This window comes from Rhynchophorus ferrugineus, unplaced genomic scaffold (assembly GCF_030347505.1).
Source record: "Rhynchophorus ferrugineus isolate W39M unplaced genomic scaffold, kcgeb_rfMv2 rfM3, whole genome shotgun sequence".
NCBI lineage: Eukaryota > Metazoa > Arthropoda > Insecta > Coleoptera > Curculionidae > Rhynchophorus > Rhynchophorus ferrugineus.
In genome coordinates this window covers 74,410,852-74,434,440 of record NW_027472582.1, presented here as the reverse complement: position 1 = coordinate 74,434,440, position 23,589 = coordinate 74,410,852, and the positions used below count along the sequence as shown (strand labels likewise).

General features: G+C 32.5%; 3 protein-coding genes and 2 long non-coding RNA genes across 6 annotated transcripts; 1 reads left to right on the top strand and 4 right to left on the bottom strand.

The window, feature by feature from the left end:
• Nucleotides 1-2,500: 2,500 nt before the first annotated feature.
• LOC143192728 (uncharacterized) lies at nt 2,501-5,146 on the bottom strand. The gene is made up of 2 exons (XM_076398246.1): nt 5,012-5,146; nt 2,501-2,869 (listed from the first exon to the last, which is right to left on the bottom strand). The coding sequence occupies exons 1-2, from the start codon at nt 5,051-5,053 to the stop codon at nt 2,579-2,581; spliced, it is 333 nt and encodes a 110-aa protein (XP_076254361.1). The 5' UTR covers nt 5,054-5,146; the 3' UTR covers nt 2,501-2,578.
• Nucleotides 5,147-6,902: 1,756 nt separating this feature from the next.
• LOC143192422 (uncharacterized) lies at nt 6,903-12,562 on the bottom strand. 2 transcript variants are annotated; one of them, XR_013004772.1, is made up of 2 exons: nt 12,425-12,562; nt 6,903-7,168 (listed from the first exon to the last, which is right to left on the bottom strand). It is a non-coding gene; the product is annotated as an uncharacterized LOC143192422 (long non-coding RNA). The 2 variants fall into 2 exon arrangements; XR_013004771.1 differs by lacking the exon at nt 12,425-12,562 and adding an exon at nt 7,338-7,455.
• On the bottom strand, nt 9,281-9,910 carry LOC143192426 (uncharacterized). Its single transcript, XR_013004775.1, has 3 exons — nt 9,777-9,910; nt 9,469-9,535; nt 9,281-9,395 (listed from the first exon to the last, which is right to left on the bottom strand). It is a non-coding gene; the product is annotated as an uncharacterized LOC143192426 (long non-coding RNA).
• LOC143192398 (alpha-tocopherol transfer protein-like) lies at nt 12,432-23,398 on the top strand. Its single transcript, XM_076397750.1, has 7 exons — nt 12,432-12,569; nt 14,008-14,136; nt 16,545-16,701; nt 17,445-17,697; nt 18,620-18,730; nt 18,791-18,896; nt 23,200-23,398. Exons 2-7 carry the CDS (start codon nt 14,010-14,012, stop codon nt 23,349-23,351), a joined length of 906 nt encoding a protein of 301 aa, XP_076253865.1. The 5' UTR covers nt 12,432-12,569; nt 14,008-14,009; the 3' UTR covers nt 23,352-23,398.
• On the bottom strand, nt 21,029-21,949 carry LOC143192402 (uncharacterized). The gene has a single exon (XM_076397754.1). It carries the CDS (start codon nt 21,912-21,914, stop codon nt 21,135-21,137), a length of 780 nt encoding a protein of 259 aa, XP_076253869.1. The 5' UTR covers nt 21,915-21,949; the 3' UTR covers nt 21,029-21,134.
• Nucleotides 23,399-23,589: the final 191 nt, after the last annotated feature.

Here is a 23,589-nt window from a genome sequence, read left to right as displayed (position 1 = left end):
AGGAATAGCCGTCAGATCGGTGATACATAATATACAAACAAATATTTTAGGCATTCAACTTAATAGCTCCAAATCTGTCCACGTTAATTTTGCATTAAGGCGAAATAATAAAAACTTAATTATATCACTCAATGGATGCCCGATTCCTCAAGCAGAATCAGCAAAATACCTCGGAATCCATCTTGACGGTAGATTAAATTGGAAGCATCACGTTAGACAAAAAGCAAAACACATTAGAACCAAAATAAAACAACTATACTGGTTAGTCGGAAGATACTCCCAACTTGATCTAAAATCAAAGAGGTTGATCTATAATACAATTATAAAGCCAATTTGGATCTATGGGGTGCAAATATGTGGTTGCACTAAATATTCAAATCAGTTAGTCATACAGCGCTGTCAAAACAAGATTCCTCGATTGATTACCAATGCCTATCGCTATGTAACCAATGAAGAACTGCACAATGACCTGGAAATCAAATGGATTTGCGAAGTTGTGCAGGATTTCCCTTGAAACACGAAAGAAGATTACTAAATCATTCTAACGTGGAAGCAATACAACTGCTGGACAGCGCACAGGATGTCAGGAGACTGAAACGAACAAAACCATACGAACTTGTGTGAACATTTAGTGTGTATTATTAGTGCAAACTATAGCTATAAGTTAATAATTAATAAATAATTATAATTTTATAATTGAGGAATACATACTGATGTATTTTCTCGTACTCGTCTTGCTTGTTAATTAATCCAAGCACATAGGAAAAGTAGTAATAAATTAACTGTAATAATAATAATTAAGATTGTACTAAGCGTATCTAATAAAGATGTTATAAAAAAAATATATTTTAGGCTGTAGGTTTCATTGGATCTGGTCGTCTTACTGCCCGCTGCGAGCTCCAGTTCAAAATACGGTAGACCGACGTTGATTTTACGTTGTGACGTAAATGTGGCAACGTTGTAACGCAAAATAACGGCAGAGCAATTATAAATCGGAAGATAAGACTTTACCTTTTGATTTATCTGAAACGATATTAACACAGAAGGTGCCGACGTCGTCGACAGGACGGTCGTCCTATTGTTGCGATAGTCGCGGTTTCGAATCCCCCGAATAGTGCTGGGTTGGGATATGGTCGTAACATTCAAGTACCTGATATTTTATTATCATTTTTATGTAATTTCTTAAATGATTCACTCATTTATTGTTAAATATTAAATATTGCGTATATAAATTTTGTGTTTCTAATCTATCTTTTTCCATATTTCTCTGAATTTATCCTATTTTACCAAAAATATATTTGTAAAGAGATCATCTTCACCTTTATTAATTGATAACGCAGCTATATTTGGATATATTTATTGAATAGTTACATGCTATAACAAATGAATTCGTTATGATATCTCAAAAATATATATAGGAGAATATAACAGGTCAATTGAAAAATCCCCGACTTACCATAGTTTTGTAGTATGATTTGTCCTTTGCTTCAAAATAGGCCTCAGTTTCAGCGAACACCTCTTCATTCAACGAAAATTTCTTCCCAGCGAGCATTCTTTTGAGATCTGAGAACAGGAAATAGTTACTGGTGGCCAGATCTGGAGAATACGGTGGATGAGTAGGCAATTCGAAGCCCAATTCATGGATTTTTACCATCGTTTTCACTGACTTGTGACACGGTGCATTGTATTGGTGAAACAGCACTTTCTTTTTCTTCAAATGCGGCCGTTGTGCAGCGATTTCATCCTTCAAACTGCGGTCCAATAACGCTATGTGATAGTCGCTATTGATGGTCCTTCCTTTTCAAGGTAGTCAATGAAAATTATTCCATGCGCATCCCAAAATACAGACGCCATAATCTTTAGAGTGTCTGCTAGTTCATTCACTTTCAATTTACGGTCATTTAAAATCATTTTGTTGATTTTTTAAATGTTTTCGTCGTTAACAACCTCTTTTAGGCTTCACCGTCTTCGGTGCTCATTTCACCACGTTTAAACTTGGCATACCAATCCTTGATGGTTGATTTTGGACAGTGTCCGGAATATGGACATCAAGCCAAGTTTTTGCTTCAACTGTATTTTTTCCTTTCAAATATCAATATTTTATCAACACGCGAAATTCATTTTTATCCATTTTTTTACAATAACAAAAGTTGCTTCACTCAAAATGCTATTATTTACAATCCACAATTAATGATCCCACAGCTGTCAAATTTATACATGTATCTTTTGACGGTTAGGGCTAACTAAAAAACATACGGATTTAATTATAGTAGCGCCATCTATGTGTTAGGCCTGGGACTTTTCAATTGACCTGTTTTATAAATATCATTAGACCAGAGGCTAAGATAGAGCCTTCTAGATATATATATATAGATTTATGTTACTGTAAAGACAATTGTACGTTTGTTGGTAACGATTAGTAACAATGTAATAAACAAATTTAAAAAAAAAACAAGAATTTTCCTTTATAGAAAAATAATGGTAATGAAAATAAAGGAAATATGTACTAAATATTTTATTCAGAGTTTCACATAACTGTTGATTATTTTTACTAAAATTTTCCCATTTGCGGCGTCGGCTATTCCTTATCCAACTTATTCTCGTTACTGTCCTTCTTCTCCAGCTTTTTGTTAGACACAGACTCCACGTCTTCGACCTCAGCCGGCGAGCAAACCATTCTGCACGTCAGTTTCTGACCTTCGGTGTTGTAGATGTTCTCGTAGGGGTTACCATGAGGTGGTGGCGGTGGCGGGGCACGGTGTTGGTAAGATCCTCTATGCACGGGACCTGGACCGAAGGACTGGAACGGTTGAAGCGGAGTTCCCGGGATTTGTGGTAGGAATTGCGGAAACTGGGCATTAGCTACGGCCTGGAATGAAACATTTGTGTTTAGTAGATTGTTAATACCGTATGTTTTGTGCAGATTTAGCTGACGATAGGTTAATATAGTTTTTTCTTTGGAAAAATCCAGATTGCACGGAGACCTTTGTAGTAAATAAATTTTTTTTGCAATATGGTATCGCAGGACCACATATCTTTTTGGAGACCCATCAAGAAGCAGACAGTGTAAATTTAAGTTTACGTTAATTGTAGAAATTTTTCTGTTGTATAGTTTTGGGGGTCTAACTTATTAGACCTTTAACTGATGTTCCTAATATTTATGACACAGGAAAAGAATTATTACTTGAAACAAAATATAACATCTCATTGTATTGAATGTCTGGTGAAACTAGCCAACCAAAAATGGTACAGAGCAAAGAGAGCATACGTGTCCGACAAAAAGGAATCCCATGGGCTAGTTGTCGAGTGTTTGGGATAATGGTGGTTCATGTACCAAGGATGCAGGAAACGTGACAGAAGGTAGACCTAATAGAGAACTCTTTATGGATTCTATAACCATACATATCAAGAAGACCCGAAATCATGGAATTTTTAAGAATTTCTTAAGACTCCGAAAGGCATGCACTCCGATATTCTGAACGAATCCAACTGACCAGCCTTGTCCACCATCACCAAGAACCCGAGAGATGAGCTTCAGCGATAAAACACGGTGAATCGACAACGACATCCACCATTAAAATGAGAATTGAGAAAGAAAAAATTGAAGACAGCAGTATTAAAAGAATTGAAATGAGCATTAAAGAAAGAATTGTTAACAGCATTAATTGAAGAAAGCATTGATTTGAAAATAAGCATTGTCAGAATTTGGTTGAAGGCATAGATACAAGAAATGAAGAAAGTATTGTGAACCGTATCGTTATTTATTATATTATTATTATTCTTAATTTAAATAAAACAATCTCGAAGCACTCTCAGAGATCAAATATATCAAACGTATATAACCAGTGAGCAGTTTATTCAATATAAACATAATTTAATAAAATTATTTCAGAGGAAACTTTGACGAGACGTGGATATTTCAGAACGGAACCAATATAGCCAACGGTCACTCATGGCAAGATTAAATAAAAATAGTGTTAAGACAACTAAAGTTGATGGAAAAGGGTAAACGTTGGAATAATGATTGATTGGGTTTTATTAGTCATAACATTTATTAATAATTCATTGCAGATATATTGTGTTTCATGCTGTAAACAGGAATTGAACAACATTGAAGAAGAAATTGAGAAATGATTGAATCGTGAACAAACGTTCGACAGATTGGAAATGAGCAGCTATTCACTTGAGTGAAACTTTCTAAATATGAGATTATGACTCAATGCTGATTATTTCCAAGACGGGGTGGTGAGAGTGGAAACAACTAAAGGTGTGGATTAATTATATCCATTAAATTTCCATCCATATTAATTTATATCCATTAGATATATGTGTAATTGTTCAAAATATACATTAATATTTGATTAAAATGTGCGAGGAGAGGAAACATACCAACCGTTTTATAGATATGGCAAATGCATTAGGGAGAATTCATTGATTAATTTTATCAAGAATGGCGTACACAGGTAGTAGCACAAGAAATAAAAAATACAGTGATATCAAAGTGACTTGATAAGTAAACACACCATCGAAGGAAACAAGAACTAAACGTAAAAAGGTAAATATGTTCTCTTATGAGAGTTCCATTATGAGAGTATCCATTACTTGGATATACAATTGCTAATTATGTAGATTAGGTCTCCAGGTACTACACAAAAAAACGCGCTTAGCACTCTTCCTCCTGGGTGGTGTGGAAAAGAGTTCAATATAAATATAATAAAACAATTCTGACCTAAAAAATATTGTGGCTGTATAATTAACTAATTATTAAATAGTTTAGATTATTCGATGATACACGTACTCTAATGTTAAAATAAACTATATATATCATAACATTTTTGTTTTATTATTTTATTTAAACTAGAATTTTATTAAGTTATGTCAAAGCCAAACTGAACTAAAACTCACAGTTGATACGACAACATCGCGACATTTTGACGTTATAAATTTAGATGATATATGTTCACACCAACTTCTGATAAACTATAGTGCCTGTCCTAAAATAATAACTTACCAATATCGTAGCAACAACAAAACCAAATACGCCCAAATGCATTTCGAATTTGTATCAATCAAAGCTTCAAGTATACTGAACATAACCTGCAAACGATCCATATTTAAATCAGATCAATTCCAATAACGAACAATCGCGTTTGAATATAATATCATATTTAAAAGGTGGGGGTGTTTTCCATGAAAAGTCACAGTGACACAATGACGCTTCCTCTTGTGTAATGGCGCGTGTTTTTTTCTGTAATTTATTGTTATAATCGTCACGACCTTATTTTGTAGAACGTATTATTATATATAATTTAACACATGATAAATTTCTTTTCCCAATCGTTTTTAATTATATCTATTAAAATATTTACCATGTAGATACCTGGATTTTACGGATACCAGAATACCTCATATTTCATAATCGGATTTGAATACGTTATAAATTACATTTAAGACATCTTTGTGGGTTGGTTTGAGATTAACATAATTCAAGAAATATACGGGATAAAACAAATGCCGTCATCGCAGACTAGATGAAACCAAAAACCTTCAAAACCCAAGCACACCCAAAGGCGAAAATCTGAGCCCTACCCTCTTTGTAATATTGATGGTTGAAATATAAATATATATCAAATAGATGAAAGAGGACTTATACATACAGAGTAGAAAAATATGGAAAGCTTGCTTTCTTTTGAGATCTGAGAACAGGAAATAGTCGCCGGGGGCCAGATCTGGAGAATATGGTGGATGAGGAAGCAATTCGAAGCCCAATTCATGGATTTTTGACACTGTGCGTTGTCTTGGTGAAGCAGCACTTTCTTTTTCTTCAAATGCGGCCGTTTTCGGCGATTTCGTCCTTCATGTGTCATAGCGCCATCTATGTGTGAGGCCGGGGACTTTTAAATTGACCTGTTACTATGATTTTCCATCACATCAGCTTAACAATAACATTATAAACACATATCTGATTATTTTAGATAAAAAAATATGTGAAAACTTTGTATATGCCTTTGAAATCTGAGGGTTTTCCTCGATTTACCTCGTTCCCCCCACCACATCCTGACTTGGTTCCAACGGGACCACCTCGGAAGTGCACTCTCTCGAATAAAAAAAGAATTTTGAAATTCGGTCGATAATTGACGGAGAAATCGACGGACATACATTTAAAAAGATATACAGCCTGCTACCTACTACCATAAATTTTACTACTACTCTTAAACTCCTACATCTCAGCCATGATGTCTAGAGTTAAACAAGGAGAAGCTTACTCAACTTGTGGTGCAAGGCAATGTTTTGGTTTCTGTTCTTTACCTAATCTGGGATAGCTGATGTTAGAGACAACAGTAAAGAAGTAGCCAGAAAACTGTAAAAGTATTAATCTAAATAAGTGATCCCCAGAGATGGAGAATAAAAATTAATGAGAGTAATTTAGTGCACATTGAACTGTTACCTACCTGTTACCCATTGAACTGAATTTATTGCATTGAATGAATTATACTGTAATTGGTAAAATGTGGCAATAAAAACTTAGAAAACAACCAACTTGTTCAACGTTCGGTAGTATATTCTGATGTCACCTTTGCTATTAAGCATCTTCAGAAGGCCACCTTTGTAATAAATAATGAGGCGTCAACTATAAGGAAATATTTGAATACCATGGATATTATTAATAGATAGGTAATATTAGCGCATTCACCATATAGTCCAGGCATTTGTTGATACAATTCAGTTACTTAGAAACTCTGTTAACATGTCAATATTCCATACAATAAATATTCTTAAAAATATATTTAACAATGGATTGATATTAAACAAATATACCTTGTATCGTTGGGATAACCATATGAGGATGTTAAAATAGTGTTAGATGATGAAGCTGAATTCACTAAATAATAAAATTGGCGTTATTTCTCAAAAATATAATGAAATTCAAGATTGCATCGTCATAATCATAGGACGGTTAAAAATAAACAAATTATTATTTGGAATTTGTGTCGGTTGTTCCTTTGGAAGTTCCTGCTGAGGCACCAACATTACCACCTGCATTGAAACCAAATCCTATATCCGCTTCGCCTCCCAAACCTCCATTGAGTATATTGGGGAAACCAGGAATGCCTGGTAAAGTGGGTATTTGGAGAACTTGAGCTGATGCTTCATCACCGTTGTTTGTCTGAAACGAAATATTAACAAGACAATCACATTTGTGTGGTTTAAATTATTAATTATTATTAATATTATTAAGAACAGCTAGAAATCAGAGAGATCTAACTCAGGTGAATATGATGATATTGATGATACTTATTATTAGATATAGTGCAATTATGTTAATTTATATTTACCAATAAGAACATCATGACAAGATACGTCAAATTCCAATGAATCATATTGATTTTCGTTCAGTTTTCTACTAATATATTGGTTATAAATTCTGCCTTCTATGTATTTGTGGTATTTATACCCCATGGAAAATGATATTTGTTTGATGTTATAGGAAGTATTTAAAACAATTTTAATTTTTATGCTATCATTATTGCATTATTGTATTTTAATGACAATAAAAATGTTTGATAATAAATCATTCTTTATTTCCTATGATCTACTTTGGAGTCAGGCTTAATTGGTTCATTATAATGTTTTGTTTCTATATTATGTTTCTGTGTATTTGTTTTATTATTTTGTCAGCTAAATATTGTATGAGTGTTAAATCCAGGTTTTATTAAGGTAAAATTAGTAAGAAATGCTTTAATTTTAGTTAGTTTTAGATTGGAAAAAGGCCTAGTAGGAAACGTGACTATTAAGTACCATAAATAGTTAATTAGACTGTTCGAAATTTGATTTTAAAATTTAAAGCCTTTTTTTCCTCGAAACTACTTTTTTCTACCTAATTCACATGACATCTCAAGTTCTACTTACGGGATTTACTTGAAGTTTAGGGCAAAATTTTAGGAAAAATGGTTAGGTTAGATTCCCACCCACTCATTTTTATTCGACAAAAAAAAACGTCTTGAGTTTTTCCAAATTTTTATTTGTTCTAAAAGACTTCTTCGTTCGATCCAAATCTCTTTAGGTTTGGAAACAGGAAATAGTCACTGGAGGCTAAATCTGGAGAGTATGCTGAATGGCCTAGCAGTTCGTAGCCTAATTTATGGATTCTTGCATTGGTTCAACATATTTAAACATATTACATATTTCGCATGAATATGACGACCTTTTACAAATGTGAATGTTCATGAAATATTCATTAATCCTCGAGAATCCAATCTTCTTTTTGATCCAACTCAATTCGCAAGCCTTATAATATCTTTATGTATTTTTTTGTATTCATTTTTTATTACTTTGCATCTATTATTTCATTAGAACAATTATTATGATTGAATATGTAAATAATTGAATAGAAGTCATTAGATATAAATGTATTTTTATACACAATTTTATTTATTCTCCTTATCATTACAAATTATCATTTTATTTACTGGAACATTTATTAATATCAAAAACTAATTTTGGTTGACTGTGTGTTTTCGTTTGTATTAAAGCAATTCCAGATTTGCGGCTAAATTACTATAGTCTGTTCAAAGTTTTTGTGTACATACGTCATCAAGATGTTTAATGTATTACCTTCCGCAATTTGTAAATTCGTTTCAGAATCAGATATTTTTTTCCTTCTCATTTTATTCTCATTAAAAAGAGAGACAATGCTGTCTGGTTATTTCAAAAAAAGGCAGTAGTTTTAAGAGATTATAACTCTAACCTATAAACTATTGTGGCTGTATAATTAACTGTAGTTTTTAGACGTACTATAGTGTTAAAATAAATTATATTTGATAACAGTATTTTTGTTCAATTATTTTATTTAGATTAGAATTTTGTTGTATATCAAAGCCCAACTGAACTAACACTCGGAGATGATGCGGCAACATTGCGACATTTTGCCGTTACAAATGTGCCGATGCCGTATGTACAAAATAACTTTGAATAGAATATATGAGTAAATCTAATATTTCATAGTGCATCGGATGACTTATATAGCTGGTTCTGTACATAGAATAAAGAAACTTAGAAGCGCATCTCCTATGTTAAAATTGGTTCTAAGTTCGCACTTACGCATGCGCCGTATGACAGTTAGTTACAGTGGGAAATTTAAAAATATTTAGCGGGAATTTTAAAAATTTGAGAGGGAAATTGAAAAATGTATAGTAAAAAATTTCAGTGGAAAAAAATTCTTTTAATTTTACTGGGAAAATAAAAAAATAAATATATTTAAGTATATTTTATTGATATATTACAATTACATTTTCCTTAACCATAAAGACATTGATATAATCACAGAGATATCTCCACTACCCAAAACGCATAATCCACTGATATTATCTTCTCTCTAATATTTAAAACAAACACTAAAATAAGATAATATAACTATTAATGGTTCTGTTGTATTATTTTTTAGAATCAACTAAATTAACAACTTACCTAAATTGAGGTACATTTTATCAAATATGACAACTGCAGTTCAGTCTATACAGTCAAGTTTCTGAAACTAACGACCAAAATTAGAGGTTACTACTCCAGCAACAAAAAGGAACATTATTCAGTATCTGCATTAATGTTCTTCTCTGCCACTGCCACTGCATTTCAATAAGGATAAAGCTATTAGTTTTTCATTCAGCCTGAAACGAAGCTGATGGGACAGGCTGAGTTATTTGTAAATGAACATATCAATTTCAAGTTAGAACTTCCAATTTCTAATAATAGACATAAGTTTTTTATTATATACTTACTTCTGGCTCTTGTTGGAGTAGAACAATATTCTATATATCTATCAGCCTCAAAAAACTTATGTGATTGTAATATTGCCCTTGGGGGGCATATTTTCCTTGTCTTGTAGTAAAGGTAAAGAATCTCAATAAATATTGCTTAATTATTTCAATGCAATAAATCATTACTATTTAACAAAATACTTACTATTTAAATTACTAGTAGGAATTGCATCTTCTTTCAGCCATGGCTTTCCACATTTTGGTTCATCTTTAAAATTATTACAAACTTTCCTGGACCTACATAGGAGATCGTAAGAGGTCCCCTTAAGCTTTTCTTTTTATTAGACTAATAAATTAAAATACAAATCTAAAGTATCTCTAAAGTAATTGTACTGATAAACTTGACGTAAATAAACACCACAAATTATATCACCTAAAAATGGCCGTTAACTGCTTAGGTTAGAATTATTAATACCGAAGCCGAACGAGAGAAACATACATATAGATATTGCATTTTTCATTTAAATTTGGCCGTGTAACGAGGATTCCGAAAAGCTTAAACGTGGGACCCGATTTTTTCATATAACTTTCATTTCTAAATTTCTTTATTTTATGTCACAAAACTAACATAAGACTTGCAAAACTATCAGAGTTTTACTCAAATACAATTAAAAAACGCATAAAGAACCATTAATAATAAACACTGAATAATGAATAACTGTATAAATAAATATTTTATGGTTTTGATCAAGTTATATTATTCTGATTATGCATAATACGCTAGTTGATTTTGTAGGGATCTAATTTACCGGCTACTATTATAAACGACGACTAACTAAAATATAAACGAACGAAAATGAGAAAAAATTATTTTTAATATATTTAGAAAAAATATATTTCTTATACAAATTTTGTTTACACATTTTATTAATAAAATAGGTTTTATGCTATAATTTCGTTTAGATAATAATGTATGAAAATCGAAAATACGCCCCAAGTCAATTCTGATTTTAAAAAATCATACTGGCATTTGGCAAATCTCATGAAATAATCACAATTTTGCGCTACGTTATTATTGTTATTTTTACTAAATAATATGACACAAACTTTATGATTATTATGTATTTTGATCAAGTCATCTTACATAATATCGCTTATACCTAATGCACGTGCTTAAATAGCTGGCAATGCAGTGACCTAATTTACTAGCTCTAATTGCCAGTTATGTTTATAAAACATATTTCGATAATTTATTGAAAACTTTAATTAAAGACATTTCTAATTATTAAACAATTATGAATGTATTTTAATTATATTTTAATGTCATAGTGCTATATAATGTAGGTAATACATCCTTGCAATCCTTGCAAAACGGTTATATATAATATAATTAAATAGCATACATTTAAATTGATTTATATTACTTTTGTACAGTTTTATGCCATATTGTAATCTGTAGTTATGCAAAATGTGTGCAAAATTAATCTATAGTCTATTCAATGTTTTGTATATAAGTTATTAAGATGTTTAATGTATTGCCTGTCGCAATTTCTAAACTGACAATATTTTCCTTATCATTTTATTTTAGTTAAAAAGAGATACAAGCTGTCTGATTAGTTCGAACGTGTAAACGAATCAGCCTGTCAAAGTCGTCCGGTTGTCAGACGTATGCAAAATTCTTGAAAGCAATAGTGATAAGAGGTTATAACTCTAACCTATAAACTATTGTGGCTGTATAATTAAATATCATTTTTAGATGTACTATAATGTTAAAATAAATTATATTTGATAACACATTTGTTCAATTATTTTATTTAGATTAGAATTTTGTTGTATGTCAAAACCAAATTGAACTAAAACTCACAGTTGATGGGACGTTTTAACGTCACAAATTTAGTTGACGTATGTACAAAATAACTTTGAATGGCCTATACGTTTTCATAATACCATAATCACCGTCACCAAAATTTATGGCATCACCAGGTGGCAATGTTGCCGCATCAAATTGGACTTTTCGTTTACAACGTTTACCGATTTATAACCTTTAATTATTATCATTAACGTTTTGACGAATTTTATTGACATTTGACAACAGGGTGGATCACTTTCAATACAATTCAAATTTTATAGATTGAAATATCATTCAATATCAGACAGCATTCTGTTTCTTTTCAACTAGGGACTAGGGCAAAGTGATCCTTCAGGAAAAATCCTGAGAAGTTTAAAACGAATTTACAAGCTGCATTTGGCAATGTATTCGACGTCATAAAATTTATAAAGCAACGTTGCCGCACCAAATTTAAGTTTTCGTTTATTTTGATTCTAATCATAAAATACTAATGCAAATCAAATAATTAAATAAAAATAACGTTATAAAATATAATTTACATTAACATTATGTTACATGTAATGTATATATATTGAAAGTCTTTTAAAATAAAAATAAAATGAACTAACATACTTAGACATCCAGCTAATATATTTACTAAAAAGGCACGATTTTTATCGAAAGAAGAGCTTTAGGATGGTTTTCTTATGAAACGACAAATATTATTGAACAACTTGGTATGTGTATTAATAAAAACAGATGAAGTCAAAGTACAGTGCCATTTTTTTTCAAATAAACATCTAATTTAAGAAAAAATGAACGCTTATTCTGATATACTTACCATTAGAGGCTATGGAAAATATGTTCTAATTGCAGTAAATTACATACAATTCCCTTGCCAATTATTTTCCGGTAAAAACAAACTTTTCAGAGGAAAAAACGTGCAGTTCTACGGTTGCATTTGGTTCGCGTAATTGTCAGATCAGGTATGTTAGTTTTGGTAGTGCTTTTTCAAGTTTCGTCATTTAGTTAAACATTATAGCATTGTTTAAATAATTCATTAAATGATAGATTAATTTAAGCGATGAACGAATCGACTAAATTGATACTTTATCTATACTGAAAGCTATCAACGCTATTTGTTGATATTGTAATGTAAAAATTATAATATATATAGAAGAATTTTATATAATAGGTTAATTGAAAAGTCCCCGCCCTGACACATAGATGACACTACTAGAATTAAAACCATATGTTTTTTTGTTAGCCCTAACTCTCAAAAGGTACGTGTATAAATTGGACAGCTGTCGGATCACTAGTTTATGAATTATATCATTGGAAGTGAAGCAATAAATTGAAGTTTGTTATTGTAAAAAAAAATCGATAAAAAGGAATTTCGCGGAATTTTTAAAAATATTGCTTTTTGAAGGAAAAAATACAGTTGAAGCAAAAACTTGGCTTGATGTCAAGTTTTCGGACATTGCCCCAGGAAAATCAACCATCAAGGATTGGTATGCTAAGTTTAAACGTGGCGAAATGAGCATCGAAGACGGTGAACACAGTGGACGCCCAAAAGAGGTTGTTACCAACGAAAACATTTTAAAAATCCAAAAAATAATTTTGAATGGCCGTAAATTGCAAGTGAATGAAATAGCAGACACTCTAAAGATATCAACTGAACGTGTACATCATATCATTCACGAATATTTGGGTATGAGAAAGCTCTGTGCAAAGTTGATGCCGCGCGAGCTCAATTTTGACGAAAATCAATGAATTGAAAGCGTGGGAAAACGCAACTCTCGGCTGGTAAAGTTATGGAGTATTTGGCGTCTGTATTTTGGGATGCGCATGGAATAATTTTCATTGGTACCTTGAAAAAGGAAGGACCATCAACAGCGACTATTACATAGCGTTATTGGACCATTTCAAGGACGAAATCGCCGTAAAACGGCCGCATTTGAAGAAAAAGGAAGTGTTGCTTCACCAAGACAATGCACCGTGTCACAAGTCAGTGAATACAATGGCAAAAATCCATGAATTGGGCTTCGAATTGCTTCCTTATCCACCGTATTCTCCAGATCTGGCCCAGAGCGACTATTTCCTGTTCTTAGATCTCAAAAGAATACTCGCTTTAACTCGGTTAATTTCTGATTCTGTTTCTGAAAAGACCGAACAGAGATTATCAAGAAGATGCCATCTTATTTGATCATAATAACATATTTTTGGGCGTCCAAAACTTAGTTCACTACTGATTAAAATACAATTTAATAAACGTGGATTACTTTTTTACGTTTCTCTTACGAACGATATATATTATTAACGTATTATAATGTTCCGAATGACTAATCTCAATTTACTGTCTATATCAGGCGGTTTTACAATAATATTTAATGAAATAATTACGGTATTACTTAACTTTTTCAGAAATGAACATGCCAGTGGTAGCTGCCGACGTTTCTACAATTTACACTAAAGATGCTAAACTGAAAAAGTCCGATGTGGATTCCTTAAGAGAATGGGCCAATAAACAGCCACATTTACCAGAAATATCAGGTATCGTGTCATATTATTTTTCGAACTTCATTACAAGGATAGGCTTCTAAAACTTCAAAATTATTCATTTTGTTTTTCAATACAACTACTGTTCTTTATAACAAATTTTATAAATTTTTCCAAGATGCTTTAAACTTTAAAAGTTTCATTTTGAAGGGGAATTAATCACATGACAAAGAAAATTGAATTGTTTGAAAATTATTAGTTGGTTAGAGGTGAACATTTTCGGCGCTCGTTACTTTTGTTATCTGATTTGAAGACATTTGCTGCTTAAACACCTTTATTTCTTTATTTATTTATTTATTTATATATTACAGACCCATCAGCCCTCTGGACTCTTTAGGGTTTCTTTACAGATATATAATATAATATACAGCACATTTACATCAGTTAAATTATTATTACAAGTATAGAATGCAAAGAACAATATAAATATATGGTCGGAATATAAAAATTGCGTTTTCCCACGCTTTGGAGCGGGTTCATCGTGTGCAGTCCACTCGGATGACTGTCGATTGGACTTCGGAGTGAAATGATGGAGCCCTGTTTCATCCATTGTCATTGTCACATATCCACGCAAAAACTCGGGTTTATTACGCTTGATTATCTTCAAACACTGTTCCTGAGTCATCAACTCGTCGTTGTTTTTGGTGAAAAGTAGGTTCGCGCGGCACCCACTTTGCACAGAGCTTTCTCATACCCAAATATTCGCGAATGATATGATGTACACGTTCAGTTGATATGTTTAGAGTGTCTGCTATTTCATTAAATTTCAATTTACAGTTATTCAAAATCATTTTGTTGATTTTTTAAATGTTTTCGTCGGTAACAACCTATTTTAGGCGTCCACTGCGTTTACCGTCTTCGGTGCTCATTTTACCACGTCTAAACTTAGCATACCAATCCTTGATGGTTGATTTTGGACAGTGTCCGGAATCTGGGCATCAAGCCAAGTTTTTGCTTGAACTGTATTTTTTCCTTTCAACAAGCAATGTTTTATCAACACGCGAAATTTCTTTTTATCAATTTTTTTCACTATAACACAAGTTGCTTCACTCAAAATGCTATAGTTCACTAATGATTCGACAGCTGTCAAATTTATACACGCATCTTTTGTGGGTTAGGGCTAACTAAAAAACATATGGATTTAATTCTAGTAGCGCCATCTATGTGTCAGGCCGGGAACTTTTCAATTGACCTGTTATTACATAGATGAACACTATTATATTTCTAATAATAGTCTTCTTACGGTTAGAAAATTAATCAGCTTCCAAAGCTTGTTGTTTTGTGTTAGATCCCATAGAGTTGGTCTAGATGTCTAAAGATTCTATTTCATATCTCTACTCCAGAAAGAGGAATTTAAGTACACCGCTGTTTCATTTTCAATAATCCCAGAATGAGAATTTATAGGTTAGTTCACGGATAAGCACTCCTAGCGAGTGTAGAGGTTGATATGGTAGGAGGTACTTAATCGAGGCGATAAATAATCGTTTGTCTTGCAGATCTTGAACTGATGTAAATGCTGCTCCCACGTAGTCATTGCTCTTGGAACCGTCCGAGAATATGAAAATATGTTCAGGATATTTCTCAGTTTTGTAATGATTGAATTGGGTGCTGATATTGCTAAAGTCAGAATTGTCCCTCCGTACACTCATCACGAAGAGATCGACAGTCGCCATAGACGCAATCTATCCTCGGAGGTGTATACCGGTGGTAAAGTCAATGATAAGCGACTACAGACTGCATGGAAAATGGAATCTATGACAAGATCCCCTGTGTTGTTCTCTAGAGAGGTTGAGTTTGATCCAAAACCTTTAGAAACTTTACCATTGTAAGGTTGTTGCTCTATCGTATTCAAATTGTCATAGTTTTGCTGTCATATGATGGGATCAGATAGGTGTAACGTATTATGTTACGAACTGCGAAAAGCAAATGAATGTGTTACTATAGATGTCTACAAAGACTTGCAAAAGTTGTAAAGAGTGCACTGTTGTCGAATAGCAAGTACCGTCACATCCAGCATATTCACCGGACACACGGCCTTCTGATTACCATTTGTTTCGATGAATGGATCAGTGTGGTTTATGGAAATACCCAGATGTGTGAAAATGAATCGATAATACGACTGATGCCAAACCAGCATCGTTCTGTCGATACTGTGTGCTCACTTATCAGAAAGATGAAGAAAACGCTGTAGTCATGGATAATATTTTTATACTTACATAAAAAAATCAACAAGTGTAATATCTATTGATTGGTTGTTACGTTATCAAATAAAATGCCTCTCGCTATATTTATTGGATCCGGTACCGCTTGATGAGTTTCTAAAGGATATTCCTTTGACGTAGCCTATTCTTGTAAGATACATCATTTGTTAACCATTGTAAGATATACATTTTCTTCTTTAGAACTGCAAACGATACTGTTCCTGCAGAGTTGTTACTACAGCAACGAAATGGCCAAAGCTACCATCGATAATTTCTTCACCGTCCGAAACATTTGCAACGACGTGTTCGGAAATCGCAACCCGAACAACACCAGCGTACAAAACGCCATGGACTGCGTGTATATTAACTTTAATTTCAACAAGGATTGCGATTAATTTTTGAGAGGTTTACAGTAGATGCCATAACTTTCATTCGTGACAGAGATTTATCAGCAAACTGTGTGTTTTTTCGTTGTAATATAAGTGATATTGTTTTTCTAAATGATGTTGATGATGATTACATTAATGGACAAAAAAGTGTTGATATATTAAGAAAGTTCATAATTGTAAGGTATCATGAATTCATACTTCAAACATCCAAACTTTTGGATAACATCACAAAAAATTTCTTTAATTAACAGTACAGGTAAATAATGGATAATAATAGAAGATACTTTTAAATGCAAGACAAAAATTAGCTCTTCTTTTAAGGTAAATTTATATCGTCATTTTTAATCTAAATCAATTTCTATCTAGTTACGCTATGTGATAATACAGTCATTTGTCTGTCTATGTTAATTTAGTTTTTGAAATTATTTCAGAGAGTCTGTTCAGTCTGTGTATTATCGAAAAAAACGTCATAAAAAAACTTTCTTTTTATATCATTACTAGCTACAGTTTATATATGATATAAAACATTTGATTCTTCCTTCTTCAACTGCTGTTGACGCAGAAGAAGATTGAAGAATAGACCCAAAATAAAACAGAAGAAATAGACAACGTTTTTCATCATCAAGCTTTCAACACATGGAAAGAAATCTCTCAAAATGAAATCACAGTGTTCTTGACGTCATCATCATTTTTTCAACAATTTTTGTTTCAGTCTATTGACCATATTGCCAAAACTAACACCAAATAACTACACTATACTATTCGGACGTTTGATTGATTGCAATCCCGACAAATTCAACTATTCCAATCAGATTCGTAACTTTGACATGGTAGAGATGTTAAACCTCCATTCCGAAGGGCCGCAGGAGGGCTTGGTCATTGTTTTCGATATGCAGGGCATGGTGTTCGGTCATCTGACTCGTATCAGTATCGTAATGATGAAGAAATTGTTTTATTATTTACAGGTATGACAATTTTTAGGGTTTAAGAGACTAGTAGTTTATATATAACAGGTCAATTGAAAAGTCCCAGGCCAACCATTGTAAAACACATTTTTTTGGCAAAATTAGTTTGTTTTATTCAACATAATCCCTTGATTAACTGATTCAACTGATTATAGCGACCCTGCAACTTTTCGATGCCATTTTTGTAGTACGATTTGTCCTTTGCTTCGAAAAAGGCTTCAATTTCGGCGTTCACCTCTTCATTTAACGAAAATTTCTTCCCAGCGACCATTCTTTTGAGATCTGAGAACAGAAAATATTCGCTGGGGGCCAGATCTGGAGAATACGGTGGATGAGGAAGCAATTCGAAGCTCAATTCATGGATTTTTGCCATTGTTTCCACTGACTTGTGACACGGTGCATTGTCTTGATGAAGCAGCACTTTCTTTTTCTTCAGATGTGTTTCTTCAGATATTCAATTTGAAACAAAATAAACAATAATAAAAAAATCAATTTTTTTGGTGCAATGAATAATGTTGGTGGTTTGAAAACCTTCCACTAAGTATTAGAAAACTTAAAATAAAAGATGAATGAAATCGGCAAAGTCGTTCCCAAGCTAACATTTAAACGATTTAAAATGGATGAAATCGTTGTACATCCAGCATACTCACCAGATTTAATGTCTTTTGATTATTAGTTTGTTGTGATATATTACAGATTGCTATAAAATCTATATATAGTCTATTCAAGGTTTTTTTGTACATACGTCATCAAGATGTTTGCTTTTAATTGAATGCTTGCCAATAAACCGAAACTGGTGTCTTAAACTAAATAACTAACATATATTAAAAATTGTGCATGATTGTGCAGATCTTATTTAAAATTAGATTAAAAAAAATTTGATTAAAAAATAAGGATAATAATTTTTTCACTCTTATTTCAGGAAGCAATGCCTATTAGATTGAAGGGTATCCACTATATTAATGTAGTGTCCTTCATGGACAAGTTACTGGCCATGATGAAGCCATTTATGAAGAAAGAACTCCTGGAAATGGTAGGAAAGACCTCAGTTGATACTTGTATGGCAATTTTTAAAAAGTCCTTCGTATTTTAGCTTTTTGTTCACGCCAATTCTATCGAATCCTTGTACGAACACGTACCCAGAGATTGTTTGCCAGCTGAATACGGTGGTCAGTGTGAATCGATCAAAATTCTACATGGTATGTATCAAATTTTTCCGGAAATAATTTCGTAAATTTCGGAAATCATCACGAATTGTGTTTGAGAAATAACTGAAACGTCCAGGATGGCTGTGGATCTTCCTGTTGGATGATTATATTTAATTTTGACAAAACTTATTCATCAAGATAATGGATTGGTGAACAATAAATTATAATTTTGTATTGTTTGTTTTGTATGAATTGTTTTCTCTGATAAAACATTCAGAACATCCAACAAATAAATGTAAAACATCAAGAAAAATTTGTACAGATTAGAACGAATGACCAAACCAAACAGTTAGCATCATCTGGTTTTAAACTCGTTAATCTAGTATGTTGAAAATTAGGATAGTTCTTGAATTATATATAATTGTAAAATAATTTTAAAAAAATTTTCATTATTATTGCAAATATTCTATAGATATATATTGAATTTCGACTTATAAGTACCGAAACGTCAATTTAAATCATATCAACTAGAAATACTCCTTACATTGATCGACAATCGCGATTTTCTAGGCGCTAATCGGTCATGCGTCATCGATTGATATTTTAAGATTGTGACAGTGCGTCAAACAGCGCTAATACAACGTTATCGAGTTCGATGACGAAAGTAGAATTTCTCAAACAAACGGGAAAAGCTAATCTCTTGACGCAAATGGATCGATCTCCATTTCAATTGCCCGCATTATCAGATTGAACAATTTCAAGTAACGATTTTATTCAAAAATAAATTACCGATAATTTGACAGTATTGTTCTGTGCCTCTCGGATTCTATAATGCAGATTTTTTGATCTATAAGAAATCAAAGACGAAAGAGGCACAAGACATATAGTCCGTCCAATAAAACAGCCAATGCACATCGTAAAAGACGTCGAATGTACTGCCAGATGCAGATTTGTAAAAATATAAAATTCGTTTTAAACTCGGAGCGGATTTTTCCTTCTCCTTTTATCCTAGCTAAAAAGAAACAGAGACAGTCTGTAAAATTCGATTTGCGTTAGTCGACACGGTTGCCATATGTCTACAAAATGCTACAAAATCGTGATAGTTAAAGGTTACAAACCGACAAACGCGGCAACTTTGCGACGTGCTGACGATAAAAATTTTGATGACGTCCATTGGCTGTATTATGACATATAGTCTATTCAAAGTTATTTTGTACATACGTCATCTAAATTTGTAACGTCAAAACGTTTTAGTTCATTTGGGCTTTAAAATGCAACAAAATTTTAATCTAGATAAAATAATTGAACAAAAATGTTAATCATTTATTTTAACATTATAATAAATCTAAAAACTACAGTTAATTATACAGCCACAATAGTTTATAGGTTAGTGTTATAATCTCTTATCACTATTGCTTAAAAATAGTTAAATATAAATAGTTAAAAATAGTTAAATATAAATATGTAAATAAAAAAATAATGAAATCTGAATATAAAAAAGCTGCTATAGAAAACACAATATATCTCCTGGCAAATATAACCAAAATTTTCTATAGCGTCTTTTTCATATTTTTTTTTAGTGCTATCAATTTAAATAAGATTAATACATCTACAGTTCCTATTTTTTGTTCGTTCATAGTGAAACAGCCTGCGTCAGTTAATATTTTATTAGTTGTTCAACACAAAAATATATTGAGGCAAGTTACAATAGTTTTTATAATGTTATAGTGCAAATTGTAATTAAACGGTTAAATTGTATGATATACGTCAGAATGGAGAATACAAAAGGTAATAATTTAAAGAATAGCAACAAGAAATATATGATGTATATTAAAAATTACTTGCTGTGTAATATAAAAAAAAACAATCATGTGACGCTTGTTGTCTCTAGAATCAGCTTGAACTTGTTGGTCTACGGATTGTGAACTTTTCATTTAGTATAATCACATCTACCATCAATGTATTTATTTCTTCGGTTTCGCCTATTTAAGCCACTATATAATACTCTATGATGACTACTTGTAAATAATTGAAATCAAACTCGTCATTTAGAATATAATGGAACAGTACCATGTAAGTCTTCAAAAGCATTTGGTAGGAAGAAATATAGTGAACATTGAACTAAGTACTAGTAAGTTAAGAATGAACTAGTATGTTAAGAGACATCATCAATAAAAAATGACTTCACATTATTCATATATTTTTATTAAAATAACATTTTCTTGTACAGAAACCAAACATAACGCATAAATATAACATAAATAAAACAATTATGTCATCAATTTCATTTCACTCCAAATACACAAACAGTGTAATTGACTTCCTTAAACTCTTCACCGCGTCTTTTCCTTCGATCTTCTTTAGCAGCAGATGTTTGGTGGATAACAAACCCACCGGCTTCACATTGAAGTTATAGTTCTGGTTATCCTGAACCACTTCCAGGTTCAGTTGGTGCTCGTGCACCTCGCCAAGCTGCTGGGACGTGTATTCCACTCGCACGAACTGGTTCAAGATCAGCAGGAAATACGTCACGTTCGAATCCAGCTTCAGGATCACGTTCCTGAAGATCAGCTTGTAGTTTTCGTGTTCCTTGAAGTGTTCCCGATGCATGGCGTCGAGGGTACCCTTCCAGGGGCAGTCCCGGACGGGACATTGACGTTCCGGTTGAAACTCGCAGGACATTTCGTGGGATTTCAACGTGGAACCGCCGAAGATCTTGTTACAACCCGGCCACAGGCACTCGAACTTTAGCCTGCCGTACAGCAAGTGTTCCACGGTACGGGTTTCGTCGTGGATAGGCTCGCCATCAACGCAGGTGTGATGGTACCTCTTCAAACTGTAGTCGAAGCAGTAATAACAGTAAAAATGCTGGAAACTGGCGCAGTGATGCCAGAAAAACTTGTTTCCGTAACTGAGGTTGTGACTCCCGCAATGGTAGCACACTAGCAGCAGGTTCTTGTAGTTTCTGAAGTCGATGCAACTCGGGTCCGCTGATACCGTGGCGGTGGGATACTCCTCCTTGACTTCTTCATCTAAATACACATTATTTCTGGGTAATAAACGCGCCATATCGACATCAAAACCGAACTGACGCAAATATAACGAAATAAACGTTATATATTTGATATGCTGGTTTTATCTTAAGGATGCCTTCAAGATTCCTTATCGATTTTTGTTTATGTATAGGTGTTGATATCAATTTAATTGTTGGTGATAATAAATTTTTATGCCGTGTATTGTTACATAATAATGGTTGTGTGAAAAACAATTTCGATCTTCATTCATCATCAGCTTGCAAAAAAAACATTGAAGATGATAAAAATTCATCAGTTTATTGGTTTATTCATTCATTTAAAAAGGCATTCATTGAAGAATTGGTATACTATATATAATTCAAAGTATTTTCAATCGTTTTCTATAATCATTTCGAAAATTTCTGACAAACTGGGGATACAGTGCCGAAATAATGATTTTGGTTCTGCAGAAATCTTAACATGAATCTATTTTCGCGCTTCTTCAGCATTTCAAAATCGTATGCCAGCCAAACATACCATACAAGTATTTTCTTCACAACTCTCGTAACGTGCGGCTGAACGTTGTCATGTAAGAGGACGACTTGCTATTGCTGGTGTCTTTTCTGCAACTATACGTCGTTCTTTCTAGGTTATCTGAAAATTATTCCAGTGCGAGCTGGATTTCCATAAAATCTTAATGCAACGTCGAAATTATATGCAAAACGTTTATGTCGAGGATGGAATATCGTTGATCAAAATACATGCAAGCGCGTCATGTTAAAGAAACTAAAACCATAACAAAGATAATAGAAAAAAATCAAGAAGAATGACAAAGGAAAGACAATGATGCACGTCACACCAAGAATTAGGCCACTGTATTTTTTAGAGGCAAAAAATTTAAAACATTATGTAGAATCAAAGAATGGACATACATGATGAAAATATGAGGCTATTCCAAGCGAGTTATATAACCAAGATCACCCCCAAATCGAGCAATCTTGCTTTAAGTTGTCATTTATTTCTCATCAAGAATTAAAGTCATAGGGATATTAATTTTGGCCCATGTATCTGCCCAACATTGTAAAATTGAAAGAAAAATTCACTCAACAAAACATATTTTATGTTACGCATATTTTAAAACGTTTGTGTTAACTTTTAATATCAGTCTTATTATTTTCCCGACCACTATTCTTTTGTTAATGTTACACAGAATATTTATTAGAAACAAAGATAAAAATTTGTTAAAAGTTCACTAAAATGTACGATATTTCATATAAACAATCATTAGATACACTAATATTTTTTAAAAACATATAATTAAAAGTTCTTTTATTCCGCAGAAAAAACAAAGAAATTAGTCAATGACAACGCTGAATTTTTTGGATTTGAAGAATCGCAAGTAGTGGATGAAAGTAAAAGGCCAGGGAAACCAAAGAATGCGGGAGACTTTTTTGGAGTCGAAGGGACCTTCAAAAAACTAGAAGTTGATTAATAAAACAATTTTATATCAATTAATGAACAATAAAGACATAACATCAATTTGAATTTTCATTAATTCCTTAAAATTAATATATTCCCATATAGTTACTAACATTTTAAAACATATGACATACTTTTTTAAAACGTTAGTATACATACTATCGTTGTAATCGTAGTTAACCGTGTAATGACATAATTGTTAAAAATATATTACAACTATAAACTAGAGCGTTTGAAAATCTAATTCGTAT

Coding starts and splice junctions, on each gene's coding strand:
- LOC143192728 (XM_076398246.1), bottom strand. CDS start 5,053: ATGCATTTGGGCGTATTTGGTTTTGTTGTTGCTACGATATTG. Junction 2,870..5,011: donor TTGTTGTTGCTACGATATTG/GTAAGTTATTAT, acceptor GTTTCATTCCAG/GCCGTAGCTAATGCCCAGTT.
- LOC143192398 (XM_076397750.1), top strand. CDS start 14,010: ATGAACATGCCAGTGGTAGCTGCCGACGTTTCTACAATTTACACTAAA. Junction 17,698..18,619: donor AATTGTTTTATTATTTACAG/GTATGACAATTT, acceptor CTCTTATTTCAG/GAAGCAATGCCTATTAGATT. Junction 18,897..23,199: donor ATCGATCAAAATTCTACATG/GTATGTATCAAA, acceptor TTTATTCCGCAG/AAAAAACAAAGAAATTAGTC.
- LOC143192402 (XM_076397754.1), bottom strand. CDS start 21,914: ATGGCGCGTTTATTACCCAGAAATAATGTGTATTTAGATGAAGAAGTC.